The sequence below is a fragment of the Leucopleurus acutus genome, assembly GCF_964270905.1.
Source record: "Leucopleurus acutus genome assembly, chromosome: 20".
Lineage (NCBI taxonomy): Eukaryota > Metazoa > Chordata > Mammalia > Artiodactyla > Delphinidae > Leucopleurus > Leucopleurus acutus.
Window position 1 is genome coordinate 12,474,290 of NC_139162.1, and position 20,830 is coordinate 12,495,119.

The window sequence follows — 20,830 nt, forward strand, 5'->3', positions numbered from 1 at the left end:
CGCAGGAGATGCTGCGACTTGAGGTGGCCCCTGAAGGACGGGTAAAGGGTGGAGGCCGAGCCTCGTCGCCGCGTTGGGCCGACAGAAAAATGCCGGGGTCCGGGGTCCTCGCCTTTAACGCGGCCCCGGGCGGAGGAGACGGGAGGGGGAGGGGCGGCACGGGGCGGCGCATGCGCGGCGTGGGCTGGAGCGGCTGGACAGTCCGGCCGCCGGGAGATCGCAGGAGCCAGTCGGGAGCCCCGAGAGCGCCGGGACCCCGCGCGGGGGGCTCTGAGCGGCGCGGCAGACCGGCGTCCGCAGCCTGCCGGCGCTGCTGCCCGCCCGGGCCCCGAGAGCGGCGGCCAAGATGTCCGTGCCGGTGAGTACTGACCGCCAGCCGGGACCGCGACCTCACGCCGCCCGCTGCAGGCCTAATGCCGCCGGGGCTCCGGGCTGGGGGTCACCCCACCTGGGCCTTCTCGCGTCGGGGGATGGGGGCAGCCTGGGGTTTCTCCGCGAAGCCGGCCTCTCCGCCCCCGCCTTTCTTTACATCCTCTCTCTGGAGAGCCGGGTCGGGCTGGGGTCCGTGCTGTCCCCCAGGAATCCCTCCACCACCAGGACGGCTAGGCCTAGTGGGGAGAGGTCTCTGCCGCTCCCCGGGAACCCTCCTACAGGATGGTTGGGCTGGGTGAGGGGGCGGGGTCTGCGTAGTACCCCTGGGAATCACCTAGGACAGCTGCCCTGTTGTGCTCAGGGACCTCACGGGGATGGCCAGGCCTGGAGCCCGGTCTTTACCTCTCCCAAGACCGAGACATCCTTCACCCGGGGCAGCCTGGCGGGGTGGAGATCTGCGCCTACCCCCCAGAACCGGCAGATGCACTCACTTTCCCAGGAAGTTTACCTCTGCGGCTGAACCCCCAAGGGTTCAGGGCCCAGCCTTTTCTTCCCTCCTAGCCATGGGGGCTTCTCTTCTCACCCGACACCCACTCCTCCTAGCCCAGCAAGCAGGCTTGGGCAGCCCCCCAGGGCTCCACACTTCGGCCGGCAACTGGAGGCATCTGAGTCCCACCTCCTGAGGGTGGCAAGTGATCCTGGCCACCGCTGGTCACCAAGCCTCAAGCGCAGACCCTAGCCCGCTTTACAGATGCACAGACTGAGGTGGAGGCTGACACCCTGCTTCCTTCCTTCCCGGAAGGGGCACCTTCTGCTGGAAAGCTGTGGCCTCCAGCCATTGTTTCTCTGCTGCGTTAGGGGCTTTCCCTCTGACAGGAAGGGGCAGTGGCCCAGCGCGCCTGTCCCCTGGCCTGTTTCTGGAACTGCTTGTCACTTGGGGGACCCCGTCCTTACGGTGAAGCAGACAGCTGGGGCTTCCTGGCAGGGCAAGTGGACTTTTAATTACCCATCGTAGAGTGTATGGAGATTACTGGAGGAGAGATGCTGTGTAAGTGCAAAGCATTGTTATTATGGAATTAAAGATCCCAGCTCCTGCCCGCCTCCAGAAGCAGTAATGCAGAGTTACTGAAGAAAAAATTAGGGCTTCCAGACCGTACTGATGTGAAGTCCCCACCCCCATCTGTTCTGGTTCAGAGCATAATTGCCTCATCTTTAGAAAGAAAGAAGACAGAAAATGCCTGCCAAGCCCTTCTCCTGCCCTGCTTTCCTGCAAAGCTCTGGGTCTCTTCTGGCTCGGGGCATTGGGGGACCTGTCCTGATCCTATGGGCACTGACCAGAGAGATGAGGTGGGCCATCTGAGCCTGCTTGAGGACCTGAGTCTCCAGGGCAGTAGTGAATGGGGCATGTGACTCCGGCCACATAAGAGGCTGGACAGCCTAAGTTTGGGACGTCTGCACTTGATTTGGTGTGGCCTCCACAATCACAGCAGAGGTGCGGATCTGGAGTCTGGGATGGCACCCAGACCCCTTGCCTTATAGAACTTTGGGCAGCCTTCCTGGGCTCTGTGCCTCAGTGGCCCCATCTGTAACAAGAGAGGGATGGTGGGAGGGCCAGGCTCTGGGTGTGATTTGGACAGACAGGCACTGCTGTGGACACCTGCTGTGGAGACCTGCAGTCCAGCTCTGCTCCGTCTCTACACACCATTGCCGGCTCCACGTCGCTTCCCACCCTCCCATCTGCAGCCACAGCCCTTGGAGATTCTGCAGAGGGGAGTGGGGGGGGGGTCTCACCCTCTGCCCCCTACATGCTGGGCTGTCAGATCACCCTGGCTGTCTCCTGGGACCTTGAGCAATGTGTGAACTGGTGGCACTGGGAGAGGAAGTTCATTTTGGGAGCAGCCATGAAATGTTCAGAAAATTGCTTTCATGTGCTGATGAGTGGTGAGGCCAGCCAGCCTCCTGCTCAAGCCCTGCTTTGCGAACCCAGAATGGTGACCGCCCATGTGGTGCTCACGGACACATTTGGGTTTTAAGCATACCCCTTCATTTGGGCAGTCTTTTCCTGGATGGGGCTGACGCAGGCACTTTGGCCCACAGCAATTATAAAATGCTTCAGAATGGGATGGGAGGTGATGGCGGTGAGAGAAGGGGCTGGGGCGAACCAGGTTGGGACAGGAATGACCTCCTGAGTGTTAGAGCTGGGGGACCCTGCAGGGATCAGCTTGTCTCCCTCTGTCATTTGACCCACGTGGGGTCTGGGGTCCAGAGAGGGGAAGGCACATGGGGTCCTCCTGACTCCCTGCTTCGTGCTTCTTCCTCTGCCCAGAGCTGAGGCACAGTTCACACAGCACCTGGAGGTGCACTTCCTGGGTGCTCTCTGACATCCGCCTTCTTCTTGGGTATGGCTGGTCAGCACCCAGGACTGTCTCTTCTCTCTGGGCAGACAGGAAGCATTTGGAAGGAAGATGGCTTCAGACCCCTGGTGGGCATTGGAGTGACACTGCCCCCCGGCATTGTCAGGCAGGAAGCCAGCTTCCAGCTTGTAGAGAAGCTGCCTGCTCTCTGTTCCTGCCTCTTGTTTCCTGTCTGGGAAATGGGCACAGCCATTCCAGCCCCTCCTCTGCTCCTTTATTAAGTGAGGAATGGGTCCTTTCAAGGAGCTAAGTGCTGACGTGTGTTGAGTGCATTCTGTGTGCCAGGCGCTGGGCTCGGGGAGGACCTGTAGTCTTGCCAGGGTCGCCTGGCCACTGAGAGACGGAGCCAGGGTGGGAACCAAGTCTGGCAGGATCCAAAGCCAGAAAGTGAGTGTGGCCTCTCTAATTGTAGGGGCTGTGGCCTGTTGAGAGGCCAAGGCTGCTGAGAGAGCGACCCTCTGCTTGTGGCTTTCTGAGCATGAGCTTGGGTAACCCCTTCAGCACCCCTGGACATGAGGCAGCTGGGCCTCTGGGCGGCCGGGCAGCTCGCCCGGGGCTGTAGCCCTGCGGGCCCCAGCAGCAGTCAGTGGAGATCGGCGGGGCAGGAGTGGCACCTGGTCGAACCTCTGCCAGCGGTCCCAGGGTGCCCTTTGTGCCTGGCTCTGTGCCAGCCACCACTGTGACTGGAGAGCTGGCCAGGGAGCTGGGAGGCTCTGTCCTGGGCTCACCACTGGCCTGGGCAGCCGGGCCATGGACAGCTGGGGCCTGGTAGAACAGGCTCAAAAGAGGACAGTGGGAAGAGGCAGTGTCCAAGTCCAAGGTCCTCAGTTCAGTCTCCGAAGGCCCTGGCACGCCCCTGCTGCCACACTCCTCCCGCTGGCCTTGGACTCTGCCCGGCCCTCCCTCGGCAGGAAGGTCTTCAGCCGCTGCCGTGCTCACCTCGTCACTCCGGCTCGCTCAGGCAGAGGGCAGCGTGCCAGGAAGCCATCCAGGATTCCCATCTGTGATAGTGCATTCATCCTTGGGGTTATGTGGTGCCTGCTAGGCTCCTCAGGGCAGGACCAGGCCTGCTTGATTCCTCTCTCTCCAGCCTATCCTGGCCACCTGCCAAGGAAGTGGCCCTGGGAGCACCGAGGAGCCCACCGCCATATAGGAGTCTATGTCCCTGTGCAGAGAGCCTGCATCCCAGCCACTGTCCTGGAAGCCTTGTTGGGGGCTGAGTGGGTTCCCAGAGAGGCTAAGTCTGGGTGGGGAGGATTTATGGTGGGTTGAGGGCAAGGGCTCCGGAGTGAATGGTGCTGGCTCGTCTGAGCCAGTTACTGAACCTCTCTGAGCCTGTGTCCTCTGTGTTATGGGGATGTTAACAGCACTGAGCTCTTGGGGTTTTATGAGAACTTGGTGAGGTTTGCAGAAAGCTTTTACTAAGAGGCTAATAAGTCATAGCAGCTACTGCTGTTGAGGTTATTGTCTTTATCCTGCCACTGTTGACTGGTGCAGTGGCCGAGACCCACTCCTGGCACTGGCGTGACCAGCTTGGGAAGAGATCAGCTCCCTGCCCCCATAATGTTCCACGCCGCCCAGCCTGCCTCCAGTAGCTTTCTCTTTATGGTCGGTTCCGGCCAGGGCCTTAGCAGTGGAATGACCCCAGCCCCTCCCCTGCCTCTTGAGCCTTGGATGGACAGGTACGTGTCCTCACCCCACAGATAGAGTGGCCTCCAGTGGGGCCACCGTCTGGTCCACTGTGCCTCAGACCAGCTGCATGCCCTGCCCTGAGGGCCCCCAGGAGCGGGTGCAGGGCTGCCGGCTTTGGGAGCTGTTGGATCGGTGGGTACAAGCCTGACTTCAGATGTGGTCTGCAGTGGCCTGGCCAGCATGGAACAGGCAGGGTCCTGGGTGGGAAGGAGAGCACGCCGGAGGTGGGTCCTGGCACTTTAAGGGAGGGGGCTCAAGCTTGTGGGTGAGGCAGGTGGGCCGCAAGGCTGTGAGGGTGGCAGCTTGTGACCCCCCGCCTCCCATGGCCTGGCATGAGGCCTGAGCTGCACCTGCCCTCCCGTCTCCTGCCCTTTCTGTGCTCTTCTTTGCCTCCCCAGACTCTGACTTGGCTTCATCACAACCGCTTGCTTTGATTGCATCCTAGTCTAACCCTGTTGTTTCTTTGGCTTTCTTTAGTTTGCTGGGCCTTTGTCTCCCTCTCTTCAAGAAAAAGACCTGGAGGGGGGGACTTCCCTGGCAGTCCAGTGGTTAGGACTCTGCGCTCCCACTGCAGGGGGCTCAGGGTTTGGTTCCTGGTCGGGGTAAGATCCTGCATGCTGCTCAGCCCGGCCAAAAAAGAAAAAAAGAAAAAGACCTGGGGACAGGTTGGGAACCTTGGAGGTGGTGATGCATGCCTGCTCTGCCAGGAGAGGTGGTTGTGGCTCTAAAGTTAATCCCTTCTCTAAGGGGAATTAGAGGCTGAGGGAACTTTTTAGTAATTTTAATTTATTATTTAAACCCTGCTGAGTTCCAGTAAGGAGTTGAAGCAGATTATAGTGAAAGACACAAACAGTCTGGGATCAACAAAAGATCCAGAACTATGTACTGTATGGGGAAGGTAGGCATGCAGATTTAACTTGAAGCTCCCTGACAGCCAGGGCAAAAAGGGTAACACGGTGGGTTTAGGATTGCAGTACCTAGTTTTTGGTATTCCTAATGCTATGTATTGTTTCCTCTGTGCTTTGTTTTATTTTTACCAGTTGAGACTCTCTTGTTGAGGTAGATTTTCTTTTTTTTTTTTAAATTTTGTTTATTTTTGGCTGTGTTGGGTCTTCATTGCTGCATGCGGGCAGCTGTCTCTAGTTGCGGCGAGCGGGGACTACTCTTCGTTGCAGTGCGCAGACTTCTCATTGCGGTGGCTTCTTTTGTTGCGAAGCACGGGTTCTAGGGCGCGCAGGCTCAGTAGTTGTGGCATGCGGGCTCAGTAGTTGTGGCGCATGGGCTTGGTTGCCCCGTGGCATGTGGGATCTTTCCAGACCAGGGATTGAACCCATAAACCCAGCAGTGACAGGTGGATTCTTAACCACTGCGCCACCAGGGAAGTCCCTGAGGTAGATTTTCTATGTAGTGAAATTGAAAGATGTTAGGAATACAGTTGAATAAGTTTTGACTAATGTAGACCCCATGTAACCATCAATCAAATCAAGATAATGAACCTCTCCATCATCTCAGAAAATTCACAAGTACCCCCTTCACAGTCAAGTGTGCCCTACCCCCTGTAAGGTGGTCAACATTCTTTTTTTTTTTAAAGGAAAAGCTATGATTATCCTGTGATCTTTCTTTTAAATTAATTTTTATTGGCGTATAGTTGGTTTACAGTGTTGTGTTAGTTTCTAAGGTGGCCAGCATTCTGATTTCTCTCATCATGGCATGGTTTTGCCTGTTCTTGAACTTGAACTTGATGTAAGTGGAAGCATATAGTATATACTTTTTGGGGTCTGGCTTTTTTCATTCAGCAAAATGATTTTGAGATTTTCATCCACATGGTGTGTATCAGTAGTTCTCTTTTCGTGGCTTTGCTGAGTGTTCTACTTTTGACTATGAATTTATGTACTTATCCATTCTCTTGCTGATGGATATCTGTCTCTAGTCTTTCTGTGCTGTGTATTTTTAATACTGGAACATACTAGTGTTAGTGGTTGTGTAATACCCTATTTCAGTATTTTATAAAACCTGACATCCAATCATGTGTGCGTTGAGGCATGCCCAGAGAGTCGTCTGTGCCCCCAAATCCTGGATTCCCCAAAGTTACACGATTGTCAGAGTGGTGTAACCACATGCCTTCTTGTTCACAGCCCTCCGCAGGTATCCAGGGTTTGAATTCCTTCTTCCCAGGTTGGCCATGAGGTGAAGCGTCTTAGGTTTTTGAGTCATCTGTGTTTTTCCCAGGACTCTGTGCCCACCAGAGGTCCTAGTGGGGAGAGGCTTCTAGGAGAGGATGGAGCCTGTCTTGGGAGCTGACCCTATCCCTCCACCCTCCCTGGTTGGGACAGATTCCTGGTCTCCCCCCCCTGCTTTGTCCCTGGCTGCCTGCCAAGACACCCCACCAGGCAGACACTCCTGGCTGCTCCCAGTTAACTCTGGATGCCCCCAGCCTGCAGGACACCCGCACCACTCAAGAAGCTAAGAGCAGGGAGGGGTTGCTTGAGAGCCACTCCCTGCTTCCCTAACACCTCTGTGCTCTGCTCTTCACACCGAGGGAATTGGCTGCCTGTGCTATTCTTACAAACCTTTACTGTTATTTTTTTCTGCATAATGAACCTTAGCAAAAGATTCACACATCTGCTCAAATGCTACCTCATCAGAGAGGAGCCCCCAGGCACCTTGTATAAAGTAGCCCCTGCCTCCAGTCTGCTCTCTGCTGTCTGCTTGGTTCTCCCACAGGCGCTCCCATGTTTATTGTTTGTCCCCCTCACACGCCCTGGAGTGTAAGTTCCTTGAGGACACGACTTGTTTTCCTGGCAGCCTATCGCAGCAGGGAGTGGGTGCTATAGCATGTGTAGTGATAGGCCGAGCCACTCCCCACTCCCCCCGGCTGAGGGGAGACCCTGCCCACCTCCCAGCGTTGGCTGGTGGAGCTGGGGGCAACAGGGCTTCGCAGAACGATTTTTGCTGCAGAATCTCAGACGAGGTTGAGGTTTTGTTCCTCGTGTGGTTCAGGGGCTAGGGAAGCTCAGGGCCCTTGAGCAGCGGCTGGGAGGACAGGGAGGGCTTACTGGAGTGCACTTGTGCATGAGCTGTGGGCCCAAGGGAGTGTGCTTGGCAGGGCAGGGGAGGTGCGTGAGTGTGCTGCTGACACCAGGGTGCCGCCATGCACTGCGCCTGCACGTGCCTGCAGTCTCATGGCCTGGTGGTGGGCAGGGCTCCTGGCGGTGGTTACATTTAGCAGACGCACTAACCAAGGCTCTGAAAGATGCAGTGACCACTGAGGTCCCATGCCAGGTGGAATCTTTAATGGGCTCTACTCCTGTCCTTGTAGGCTACACCTGGGTGAGGATTGGGCCTGGGTCTCCTGGGGCACATGGAGCCTTTCTCTGTAGGTTGGAGCAGGCTCAGGTGGGAGGCCCCCAGTGCGGTTCGAGGAGGGAGAAAAAGCCACACTTCCTCGGTGGCTGCTGTAGCTGTGCTCTCTTTGTTTTCACGCCTTCCTGTACTCCCACCCCACTGACCCCAGAGCTCCCAGGGTCCCTCCTGTGACTCCACTGACCTCCTGACCCCAGCTGATGTCTGGCCAACACTGCTGCCCCTCTGGGGGTCTCTGTGGGTGTGGGCACCTGTGCTGCTATGGAAGCAGGCTCGGGGGGCAGCAGAGGGCATGTGAAGTCGTCCCCTCTCCCTGCCCTGACATGCTGGAGCTGGCTGCCATGGGGAGAGGCCGGTGCAGACGGCGGGCTGGGACTGCTTCTTGACCACACCCCGGGCCCTGCCCACCCAGGCTGTCAGCCTGAGCTGGGCCTCCAGCGGCTAAGCTTTCTGTCTGAGGACAGGGTCTTGTCCCCAGCCCTTCCGCCCCCCACCCCCGTGTCCTCCCTCAGGCAGTGCCGAGGTGGCTGCCGCTGGGTGAGGACCCAGGGAGTGGTGTCCCAGTGCCATGCGGGAGGGCAGCCTTCTCATTATGCACATGTGGGGCCTGGTTTTTGCTTCTCTGAGGCACATGGGGAGGGGGTTCGAAGAGAAGGGAGGACTCAGGCCATGGGGGCAGCACCCTGGGCTGGGGCAAAGAGCCCCTGGGAAGTGCCCCAGCCTCGTGAACCGGGCTGCTCGCTCACTGAAGCAGGCATCTCCCCGCAGGTGCCCCTGCTGCTCTTTCATTTCCAAGTTAGTAAAGCAATTAAAAGAATCGGGAGACTGTTGCTCCTTCCAGTTCCCAGTTCTTGAAAGAGCCAGAGCGGGAGGGGAGGGAGCTGCGGGAATGTGGGGGGCAGTGGATTTGCTGGGATCCAGGCCCATCTATCCCCCTCCGCCACCCCTAGGCTCTGTCCCCACACCTTCGGTCCTGGTTGTGCCCTTGTACCCTGGTCTCTGGGGACTGGCCTGGGACGATGCTAAACGGACTCGAAGGCTGGGGACTAGAGCCCACCCCCCCACTGTCCGAGTCACCACTGCAGTGACAAACAGACTTCCCCATGGTTACTCCGCCCTTGGAGAGCAGGGGAGGACGGGAGAGCTCTTTATGGCTCTGACACCCGCCCTAAGCGTGCAGACTCTGCTCTGCTCTGAGATCACCTGGGGTGCTGTTCTGTGGGCACACCCCTGGGTAGCCAGGTACGGTTACATTTCTAGTTTGTAGCTTTGTCACTTCCTGGAGGTGTGACCTGGGCAAGGCACTGCCCCCCTCTGAGCCTCTGGGTGGTGGTAGTTCTGTCCTGGTCCCCAGGAGGGCAGTGAGGGCTGGCTGACACTGGGTGTGTGGGGTGTCCAGCCTGTGTGACAGTGGTTCTCGATGCAGCGGGCTGGCCTCTTCTCCAGGCCATCCACAGGGGTTCCTCCACCCTTGCCCAGGCAGGGCTGGCTCCGGCTTGCAGGCTGGCTTGGAGCTTGCCAGTGTGCGTGGCCAGCCCAGGGGCAAGGCGTCAACACCCATAGCCCTACAGATACATCATTTCTTCCTGTCCCTGGGCTGGCAGCACTCACCTCCGGCCTCAGGAAATCCTTTCCTGCTGCTGCTCCCCGAGCTGGCCATCAGCTGACCCATCCAGCCACCCTCTGTGCTGCTGGGAAAACCAAGGCTTTAGGAGGGGAAGGGGGCTGTCTGAGTCACACTGTGCGAGCCATTTTAGCCCACTCTTTTCACTGCCCATCAGCATTTTCTTGCATGATTTTAGTCTCTGAAAGTGGCCATCTTAATAGCTGCACAATCTTCCATTGAGAGGCTCTGGTGGCCCAACCAGTCCCCTATAGTTGGGCATTTAGGTTATGCCCCCTCTTTGTTTGCTGTTATAAATGCTGCCACAGACACTGTTGGGGCTAAAGCAAGAATAGTTCTTTGTGTTGTGGGTCTGACCTAGAGAATAAGACCCCAAAAGCCCAGAGAGCAGGAGCCGGGCCTCCCCACTTAGGGTCTAGGATCAGCAGCAGCCCTCACCCCAGTGGACACTTTAACGGACAGATGAGAGCCAACGTCCCTGTGTGAGTCTTAACCACTGGACCAGCAGGGAAGTCCCTGGGACCCAGTTCTGAACTCAGTTGTGTTTGAGGGTGGTGCTTGGGTCTCAGATGCCTGTCCTTTGGGGTCTCTGAGTGCGGCAGGGTCCTTGGCTTTCCTGAGTGTCCCTGCCCCTTGATTCCCTTTCTGCCCTGTCCTGAAGTTGCCTGCCACAGGGGAGTCAGGGTGGACTGCACTCTAGCATCCCCACCGTCCCTTCTGTGGCCACCAGTTCTTTCCCTTCTGTGGCTGAAGTCTGTGGGATGGGGCAAGGGGCAGTAAACTGGGTCTCAACCCTCTTCCTCTGGAAGACGGGGCTATGCGTGAAGGCTGTTTTGCAGGATCACTGCGGGCATGAAATGAGCACGTGGTCATAGAGACCTTGGCCCAGGGCCAGCCTGTATGCTGTCCTGGGGGCTGTGTCACTTGGCAGTCGGCCCGGGAGGGTATGCTCCCCCATACACCCCAGCCAGAGCCTGCCCAGTGGGTGCCCCTCCCCCACTCCCCCATGGCAGGCCTGGGAGGGGGCATTCCTCTCCCCCTCCAGCTACTCCCCTTGCAGCACAGTGGGGCACAGATCCTGGGGCCTTGATTCCAAAGCGGAAATGCCATTCTGGGAGGCACAGTCTTGGGTGGGGGGGGCGGGGAGTTTAAGTGGAAAAGCAGCAAATTTTTGAAATGCCTGGGCCAGAGCTGGGTTCTCCTCCCCCGCCTGCCCGCCCACAGGAGCAACCCCGCCCCCAGCGCTGCTTTAATCCAGCCCCAGAGAGGGAGGGTCTCCGGTCCTCCTCCTCCCAGGCAGCCTCCTCCTGTCTCCCAAGGCCAGCTAGGACCGAGTAAGGCCAGCCCTTTTGCGTCCGTGCCCATTCCTGCAGAGACCTCCTGCCGTCTGGCTGTGAAGCCTGGTCTCCACCCCACTCCCCACCGGAGTGGAGACCCGGGGAAAACCTAGGGACTCCCTCCAGCTCCCAGCATGGACAGATGTTCACACACAGCCCAGCTGGTTCTGATCTGATTCCTTGGAACCTGGAATGCCAGCCAGGCTGAGGACAGGGGCAGGGGCAGGGTTTCGGAGGGGCTGAGCCCGCAGTTTCCTTTCTGACTTTGGGGCACAGCTTTGGGAACAAGCAGGAGAGGATACTCTAGGTAGTGTTCCCCTGAGAGCTGGCTCTTCTGTGGAAGAACTGGGCGGTTTTGAAGGTTACAGGAGGTCCCGTCTTGAGGAGGGCAGAGGGTAGCAGCTAGTTGTCCCATTCCTTCTTGAGGACTCTGGGTCACACTGAGTCCAAATCCCATTGCTCCTTACCCACACCCTATGCTGGGAGTTCTGTCCAGTGGTTCCCCGAGAAACTTTGGGGGAAATGCAGATGTCCAGATTCCCCCCACACCCGGGATTTCTGGAGGAGGGGACCTGTGGGGGGGGTTTTTTAGGAGGGGATTCCTAAAAAACAGGAATCTGTTTTTTGACAAGCTCTCCAGGGGACCTGTGACCAGCCAGACTTGGGGTTCCCTAGCCCAGCTCCTTCCTTTTACAGATGAGAGAGGGACCGGCCAAGGTAGCATACCTGGTGAGAGGCTGAGTCGGCCATCCCTGGGTGTCAGGTGGAGGGGCACCTGTGAGTGCACTGTGGGCTTGTATGTATTTTATAGGCCGTGCCCGAGGGTTCTCTGCAGGGTGTGCCCCCATGCTTCCCTGGAATTTCGAGCTGCCTGATGGTGTCCACACACTCAGCAAATGGGACAGTCTAGTTCTGGAGAGGTCCCATTCTAGATCTCTCTGCAGACCACTGTGCAAACCTGGACTGTGCTCAGGGACTCTGGCTGGCTACATGGGGTGACAGTCACCAACTTGCCCCCCTAGGGAGCGGGAGCTCAGGAGAACCAAGGCACCCTCCACTCAGTTTCCCTGTCGTGCTTCTTCCCTCCCCCTCATTCTCATCAGCATCCCTCCTACCCCCTGTTGCTGAAACAGGAGTCGTTGGGGCACAGGCGTTAGCCCTGGACAGGGCTGACTGAGGGAGGGATTGGGGTAGGGGCACATCTCCTAGAGCAGCACCGAGACAGTGGGGGACACTTCGAGGAGACTGAATTCAATTCCGAGGAGAAGGTGGGAGATGGCAAGCTTCTTGTCCCTGGGTGCACTGGAACCTCCCGCGCACGCTGGTAGAACATGATGCGCTCCGGTTCTACTCTCCCTAGATTACAGGGACAGCCGCAGTCCCCAGCTTCCTTGCTGTGTCTTCATAACCTGGGGCTCTTACACCGAAGGCCTGACCAGAGTCAGTGCGGTGGTCGTATTATTAGTTTTCTGCCAGCTGGGACATGCCCCTCTAGATGCAGATCTGAGTCGGACTGCCGGATGGACACGCGTGAAATGCCCCAGGTTGGTGGGCGGGGAAGGCAGACTTGAAGCTGGTGCCTCCGGGGCTGCAACGGCCACGGGGGAGGAGGGCAATTCCGGCAGTCTTCCCAGAAGAAGAAGGCTTAGGCCTTTGAGGAGGGGCGCGTTCTCGCCCACGGTGGAGGGCAGGGATGGGCGTGCGGAGAAAAGGCGATATCCCGCGTGTCCGGCAGGCGCCTGGAGCCTAGCGCGGGTGCAAGGGTGGGGGGTGGTGGACGGTTCCACTGGGCAGCGCGTGCCCGCGCGCTCCCGCAGCCAGCCGCGCCCCCGAGCCGGCGGCTCATTTGCATGGGGAGCCCGAGCGGCCAATGGGCGCGCGCGACCGGGCATGCCGGGAGCCGGGCTGGGCCCGCCGGCCTTGGCGGCGGTGGCGGGTGGGGCGAGATGGGACCGGCTCTGTACCGCGACGGCGGCGGCGGCAGCGGCAGTGGCCTGCGAGGTGGCTGAAGCGGCCGGACCAGGACCCGGGCGGCTTCGGGGCTCTCGGGAATCCGAGAGCGCGCGGCGCGGGCAGTTCGCTGTGCGCCCTGCGGGGAGCCGGGGCCCCAGGCCGACCCGACACGATGAACTACCTGGTGAGTGCGGTCAGCGCAGCCAGTGCGGCCCGGAGTCCACTCGCGGTGGCCGGGGCGGCGTCCGCGCGCCAGGGAGTGTCGGCCGAGGTCCGCGTACCGGCTTGGAGGCGACCCAGCTCTACCCGCGCCCGGGGCGGTCCCAGGCGGGAAAGAGTTAAGTGAGTGGCATTTCCTGCCGGACCTGCAGGTCCTGGGAACTACGGGCCGCTGGAGCCTCCGCGGGGGCGTGACCGGGCCGGGGTCCGAGGTCCTGGAAAACCCCCCTTCTGCCCTGGCCGGGGCTCCCAGAGGCCAGGACTGCGGAGGATCCCAGACCCTGCGCACCCCGGGGGCGGCTGGAAGGACCGGACTCGGGGGCCGCCGGCCGGTAGGAGAGTTCCTGGATCCGGGAAAGTTGCTGGCCGGAGGCCCGCTCTCCCTCTGCCGGCCGCTGCCTGCTGGGTGACCTTGGGCCTGTGAGCCCTGTCTCCGAGCCTCACTTTCCATCGCTACGAGGAGCGGTCCGAGGTCCTTTGGACCGTGAACTTCCAGGAAGCAGGGTGGCGATCCGTGTGTTTTGGAGTGAGGGCTGCCCATGCCCCCAGGTTAGGGGTTGAGGGGTGGGTGAGCAAGCGCGGGTGTCCACGGAGAAGTTAATAATTAACCCCCGGCCCGCCCGCGCTGGATTCCGGGACCCAGGGCGGGAGCTTCTCGGTTATTACCTACCGTGGTTGCAAAAACGGTTGTAGGAGCCGGGTCTTGGCAGGGGAGTCCAGGGCCGCGCCGCGATCCCGGGGTCCTAGCCTCCGCGGGTAGAGCGTGGGAGCTGGGGAGGGGCGGGGCCGCTGCCCGGGTGGCCGCAGCCCGGGCGCCCAGCCCCTCATTGCTGCTGCAGAGCCCAGAGCGGTGTTGAAAGATTCGGAGAAGCTGAGATTTGCTGAGGGCCGGGCGTGGTCAGGGGGTGTGCGGGGGTTAGAGTCTGGGGAGATGTTGGGGTCTCCCATCCCTCGGTAGGAGCAGTGGCTTCCTAACTGGTCTTGAGAACAGGGAGTTTATTTCCTTGGCACTCTTAGCATGAGGAAGAGTTACTTCCTTGGCACTCTTAGCATGGGGAAGAGTCTAAGCTGGGAGGTACTCTCTGGGTTTGCTGTGCAGATTTCAGCCAGGCAGGGAGATGTTCCTCATCCCCCTGGGCTGGGTGACACGCCTCCTGCCCATGACTCTTTCCTTTCCGGGGTGGAGAGCTGATGGTGGGAGTGGAGGGATGGCAGGGCTAACAGGCTTAGAAAAGCAGGAGAAGGGCCCAGGTGCAGGTGGAGACTGGCAGGAAGGGAGGTCTGGGAGGACCTGCCGGCAAGCTCTCCTGGCACTAACACCCACTACCCGCTTGCCGTGGGCAAGGAAGGAGTCCTGTAGGTGCCGGATGGAGGCAGGGCAGGGCAGCCCCAGCTTCTGCCAAGGCAGTCACCCTCAGCTCCCGGTGACTTTTAAAAGAGGGTGACTTTTACGCTTGTGCTGAACAGAGACGTTAGCGTTGTGGGCTGGCATCATCTCCCCAGGCTTGGGCAAGGGATTGAAGTAAGGGCAGTGCCACTAGGGAATCCTTCCTAATCAGGAAGGGCCCCTAAGACACCTGCTCTCCCCGCGAGTCATACAGATGGTACCAATGGGGAGACTGAGGCACAGAGAGGGGCAGTTACTTGTCCTCACAGAACCGTATCCAGAACATAGTCTCCTGGTATGGCCCCATGCTCTAGCCACGTTCTCCCCCTGCTCTGGGATTGAGGGTGCTCTGGTCCTTGGGGTGCTGCCATGCTCTACTGGGGCTGCCAACTTGGTGGGGTCTCTCTGGCTCCAGAACTGTGCCTTAGTAGCCCCCTCCTGGCCTCCATTATTCTTTTAGGAGATCCCACCACCCTTTGTCTCTCAGGCCTGGAGAACTCCCTCCACCATGCCCCAGGAACCCACAGCCAGTTGGGGCAGCCAGAACCAGCCAGCAGGTGGAAGGGGGAGGAGCAGTGTTAGAGTCATGCTTGGAGGGCAGGCTGTAGGGTAGGGCGGGACAGGGTCGTTCTCCAGCAGAGACACTGGCCAAATTCCTCCTCCTCTGGATCCTTAAGGCCCCCAAATAAGGGGCTACAGAGTGGCCTCCCTCCAGGGGCCAGGCTGGGCCCTTTAGCACTGGGGAGAGGCCCTGGCTCTATCTCCATCTCCTTGTGCTAACTTCCTCCCACCTCTGAGTGAGGAGTGGGGCAGAGTACCAGCCTGCCGTGGAAGGAGCTCAGAGGGTGGAGGGGCAGGGCCCCGTCTCAGTCCCCTGTTTCCATTGCGTATCCTGAAGTCAGGGGCTTGGTACTTCTTTTGAGCTGGAGAACCCTGCTTTTTGTGCCAGTGTGTCCTCCTCCATCCCTGCGGAAGCAGATGGTGCTGCTCTAAGGGCTGCTGAAAGCTATCATTTAGGGCTGGAGAGGGGCAGAGCTGAGGAGGCTTTAGATGTCCAGGTGGGGAAACTAAGGCTTCGTAAGGAGTGAAGTCCCTGCTGTCCCACCCGGGCTTCTACCTCTGCCCCTCCAGTGGCATATCTGGGGCTGGCCACGGTGGGTTACCAGGGCCTGGTACTGTCCCTGAAGTGAAGGTCAACCTCATGCTGGGCCCTCTGCTGAGAGACCAAATCCCAAGGCTGAACAAGCCGGTCTACTCAAACATGTCTGGGGTCTGTCAGCCTGGGTCGGTTCCCTGGGCTGGGTGGCAGTGGTGAGGGTTTTAAGGGGTTGAGGACCACTCCCAAGCTGTCAGAAGTTGGGGTGGGCTGGAGGGTGGAGGGCTCCGCTCTCGTGTCACCCACATGGGCTCCTTGGTGCCCTGGCCCCAGACCCACCTGTTCCCACCGTCCGAGGTGTGTTGGGGGCTGCAGATGCCATGTCCTGCAGTAGGAGGGCCCTCCCCATGCCACCTCTCTTCCTCTGCCCAGCCTCGCAGGGACAGTGCCTGGGATGCCCTGGCAGGAGAGGGGCCAGGGGCCTGCTTCGGCCCAAGAGCTGGGCACAAAGACATCTGCTCTTGCCACTGTAGCAAGGCCAGCTCGGGGCTCCTGATTGTCTGAGGGAGCTGCTGGCGGTGGCCACCCACAGGTGGGTTTTTAGTCCTTTGTTCCGTAGACCTGTCCTCTGGGTGCTGTCAGGCATGGGGCTGAGGACCCCCACACGGCCCCTGCTCTGTCCTCTGAGCCTCAGGCACTGCCAAAGCAGGCAGGGAAGGAGCCATGCTCCCCTGTCCCCTTGGAGTGGCTCTGGAGTGGGGGGCTCATCCACGCTTGTCACGGTGAACACTGAGGACTTGAGCCCAGACCCTGGTCGCTCAGTTGTCCTGGAAGAATTAAGGGGAGGGTGATGCCAAGGCCTGCTGTTGCGGAGTTCCACCCAGGATGAGGGTGTGGGGCCTCCTGGGAAGGGAGGAGGCACTGCCCGCCCAGCCCCATCGCAGCCGGGAGGCGGAGCAGAGGATTGTCAGGACCCTGGCCAGTGGGCCTGTAGCCGCTGCCCCTCCGGCGGGATTCCCAGGGCACAAGTGAGCAGCGGTTGTGGGTGTAGACCGCCACTTGGGCACACGTACGTCGGGCCTGTATCCAGTGGCCACGGGGGCTCCTTGGGACAAGCAACCAGAATACCCCAGAAATAAACTTGGCCCAGGTTTGAGATGGTTCTTTGTATGAAGAGAACTAGAGTTTCCCTAGTGACTGCTGTGTGTGGGGCTCTGTGCCTGGGGCTGGGGTGTATGTCAGGGTGGGGGACAGGGAGGGATGGAAAAGCCCTGTGAAATTTCCACTCCTGGCTTCCATGGACCTAAGCAGTACCCTGGGAGCCACCCACCTGCACTTTGTCATACAGCAGATCTGCCTCTGCCACTTCCTGACCATAACCCTGGCGAGTCAAGTGTCTGTTGTGCACCTCAGTCTCTCCATCCGTAGGTGGAGGCAATCACAGTGTCTCACAGGGTTGAAAGATAATTGAGGTACGTAGAAGAGCCCTGTCTCTCAATGCCGGCGTTATGGTCATCATTGTGAACTGTCAGTCTCCCCACCACCAGGTAGCACCGTCCCGCAGAGTCGGGGTTTGGGGATACCCAGAGCACATCCAGGGCTCTCCGGGGCAGCAGACCGAGGGAGAACCCGTCAGATGGCCGCTGACACGTGCCCGTTGGCGGCCAAGGCCCAGCTGCTCCGTGTCTGAGGGCCTGGGTGAGTCTGGCGCACACAATGAGGGCCATTCTCAGACCCGGCAGGGCCGTGGGGCAGCCCTCTCAGCTCCCATGTGCAACAACCAGGGTGTTGTTCTGGGCGGGCCTGGCTGGCAGGCCGCTGCCTGGGGGGTGTTGGCGTTGGGCAGGGGGCTCTCCTCTGTCCCCTCCCTCTGGGGTGAGTGAGCCCAAAGGGCCTTTCCTGGCTTTCTCAGGCGTGGCCACGCGGCTCCCAGGGAGGGCAGGGCACCACCTTCCGCAAGGGGGGCTTTTGCCTGAACCCGCCCGTCCAGCAGCCCCACGCTCAGCCCTGCTCTGGGCCAGGCCTGGCTGCATGTGCAGCGGAGGGACGTTCCCTGCTCAAGCAGACAGGCCCCTCCCATTCTGGGCGCCCGGGTTGGGGGCACGAAGTGGGCAGTAACAAGAGGTGTTGATCAGCACTTCGAGGTGGGGACAGTGAGGTGTGGGTGCCCGGGGAGGGATGTGGGAGCTTTCTTGGCGGGGTGGGGGGGTGACACCCAAGTCACGTCCTGAAGGAGGAGTAGGATACAGCGAGAAGTTTCCTAGGGTCGCGGGTGAGGCGGCCAGAGACTCGGGCGAGTCAGCAGCAGTCTCCGTGGTGCCTTGGACCCAGGTGGCTGGCAGAGTTGGCCTGGACTGCGATGGTGCCCTGGTGGTGTGCCCCTCCCAGAGATCACAGCTGTGTCCTCTTGTGAGCTTGGGGGAAGCACTTGATGGGCCCAACAGTGAGGAAGGCTGGAAAGCCAGGTTCTGGGTAGACTGACCCCGCTCTTCCAAGCTGGGACAAGACACTGGGCCCTGGGGAGCATGTCCAGAGCAGGAATGCTCAGGTGGTGTGGGTTTTGCCTTATCCTGCCATGGGATGCCACCATTTGGACGGCATGGACTGAGCTCTCCCTGCAGCATCCCAAGGCACCCTGCAGTGTGACCGGCCCAGCCTGCCTGCCGGTCCAGGGCCACAGCCCTGTCTCCCCTCCAGCCTTTCCCTATTTCAGTGTCTTGGCTCATGCCTGCCCTCTGCCCACATGCCCTTCCCTGGCTGGTTTCATGGTCGCCTAGTTTTCGGTCTTCATGAGTCATCTGAAATGTCCTCCTTGGGGGAGGCCACCTCTGACCATCCTATGTGTAGTGGCCCTGTTGCACATGCCACATTTCCCCCTGCCCTGGCAAATCGTTTTGTGTCTGCCTGCCCTGCTGGGATGCAAGCCCCGTGCAGACAAGGGCCTGGTCGACCTAGGCTTGCACCGTCTTGCAGGGCCTGGCCCAGCACCTGGCAGAGGGCAGATGCCAGGTGAATCTTTTATTAAACAAAAGAACTTCCCTATGAAACCAGGATTGTCACCTTAACACAAGGGATCTGGGTGCTCAGAGAGGCTAAGGGACTTGCCCAAGGTCCCCAGCAGTGGGAGGGAGAGCCAGGCCCAGGTCTGGTCTTAGCTGCTGCTCAGCACTGGAGGGAGAAGTGTGTCAGGAGCAGCTGGAGAGGCTTAGGGGCCCCAAGGGGCGGGTGCTTGGCCAGCTGGAGCTCTGCGGCGCCAGCAGTGCCCAGGACTGCGGAGAGCCTGCCTTGGGGGCTCGGCGGGGGGAGGGGGGCACCGGCTGACGCAGGCAGGGGAGCTCCTGGTGCCAGGCGCCTGGTGCCACGTGCCCACCCTGAGAGGTGCTTCCCAGCCTGGCTCTGGCCTCCCCGGACTATACAGTTGCAGTTGGAATTGGCCTTGACTGCTCATCGAGCTCACACCCAGGAGGTGAGAGCTGGCCACCCTGGGCACGAGAGGCCCCGGTAGCTCCCTGGGCAGCTCTCCTGGGTCCAGGGGACCCTCCCTCCACCCCCTTCCCCCTCCCGCTGGACCTTGCCCTCGGCAGAGCTCTCCAGCCTCCCTGAGAGGCCAGCCCTGCCCAGCAGGGCCTGGCCGAAGCCCCTCTGCCAGCCTTCCTCTAAGAGGTGAGGGGCCTCTGAGGGGCATTCCCCTCTGTCTGCACCCTGCCCCCTTTGACTGGGCTGGAGGGGAATTTTCCTGTGACTCACTCTGCTGGCACTTCCTGTGGTCACCAGGGCAGGGGCTGAGGGGACCCAGAGGGGTGGCTCTGTGTTCTGGGGTCATTGGGGGAGGGTGGGTTGGGTGTCCCGCCCCCCTGACGGGGTGTGATTCCCTGAGCAGGCTGCAGACCATATTTGGGAAACTTGCTTTTCCTGCAGGCAGCCTGGGGATGGGACCCATGAGTCCAGTGGGCAGCAGGGCAGCCCCCGCCCCATCTGCTCCTCCTGGGGCTTTGGCCTCTGACCTGCTTCGGCCCTGTCCGTCCCATCCTGCCTTGGAGCCTAGGAGGTAGTCCACTGTTTTCTTTTTCAGGGTGTATATTTTTTCAACCCCCAAACCAAGAAATGCTCATTAAATACAAACTGAAAATTTCTGAGAAGCAGGAAGAAAAAGCGTCCCCCATTGTCTCAAACATCACCCTCTCCCCAGTTGTTAAGTTCAAGTGACATTTTACTGAGGACTCATTTATACCTCAGTGCAGTGATAACCGTCCTGACTGGTGTGGACAGTGTTGGCGCCGCCAGTAGTTCCGAGGGCCCTTGCCCTGGCGCTCACCTTGGTGCAGGGTGAATTCGCTTGCTCTGCTCTCTGTGCGCTGCCTGCCTGGGCTGGCTTCTCCCCTGGGCCTTGTCCCTCCTGGCTCCCAGCTTTCTGGCCTCTGGGTCCTTCTGAGCTGCCCTGGAGGAGTGGGCTTCCCGCCAGTGCGCCCCCGAGTCTGAGCGTGCAGTCCTGGGCCTGGAGCACGCACTGCCTGCCCCGGCTTCCCCCGTGGGCTGCCGTCCCCCTTGATGGTGTTCCGTCCTCTTCCCTAATCCTCACTGTGACGGGCAGGGGAGACAGAGTTCAGGGGGGCTCCTTCCGGCTCCTGATGCTGGTGTGGAGGTGGGCCCTCCTAGACTTGGGTGAGGCCTCACCCCGACTTCTCTCTGCCCCGAGTTGGAATCCAGGGGATGAGACCCAGGCCCACGTGGGGAAGGGTGGTCCGAACCCAGGTCCCATTTCCGAGTCAGATCTAGACCAGGCTCTGCATCTTCAGTCCCCAGGAGACTCAGAGGAGGGTGACCAGAGCTGAGGCCTGGCTGGTGGGGCCGGTGCCCAGCTGGCCTGGCACTGTCCTCTCCACAGGCCTGGCCTTCCCACCCAGGCACCTGCTTTGCTCCTGCCCTCTGCTGGACTCACCTTGGCCCTCTGGCTGGGGCCCCCCTGTGCTATCTCTGGGCCCAGACTGAGCCCTCACCTGCGCAAGCAGCAGAGGCCAAGGACTGAAAATGTGGGGCCTGTCCACCCGGTTCTCTGTCCCCGGTGAGGTTCTGGGCCTGCCGGCACAGTGCCTGCCAATGCTGGGGTCCTCCTGTCTGTCCCCACAGCCTCGCCAAGGCCTGCACAGGCTGCTGGGCTACTGGGCCTCTGCACGGAGCGTGTGTCCCGGCTCCAGGAGGGTTTGCCGACTCACGGAACCCATAGCAGCGGTTCTGGGGTGCCTGTGAGAATTAACTGGAGAATTGCAGGAGTAAAGAGCAGGGCTGGGCGTGGGGTGCTGTCCTTCTGTGGCCGTCCTCAGTCTATATGGGACGGCTTCCTTGTTTTGCTTTATTCTCCCCATTTATTCCTGA

General features: G+C 60.0%; 1 protein-coding gene across 4 annotated transcripts in view; it reads left to right on the forward strand.

The window, feature by feature from the left end:
- Positions 1-216: 216 nt before the first annotated feature.
- BCAR1 (BCAR1 scaffold protein, Cas family member) overlaps positions 217-20,830 on the forward strand; it is a gene marked incomplete at its 5' end in the record, with an annotated part of 35,300 nt that continues 14,686 nt past the window's right edge. The window contains 2 exons of one of the 4 annotated variants that reach the window (XM_082862879.1): positions 12,881-12,939; positions 15,890-16,049. Coding sequence is in view for 2 of the 4 variants with exons in the window: in XM_082862877.1 (XP_082719003.1) it covers positions 12,673-12,939 (267 nt within the window). Of the gene's footprint in view, positions 359-12,672; positions 13,098-15,889; positions 16,050-20,830 lie in introns of those variants that run through there. The other 3 variants (XM_082862878.1, XM_082862877.1, XM_082862880.1) reach the window with 3 other exon arrangements.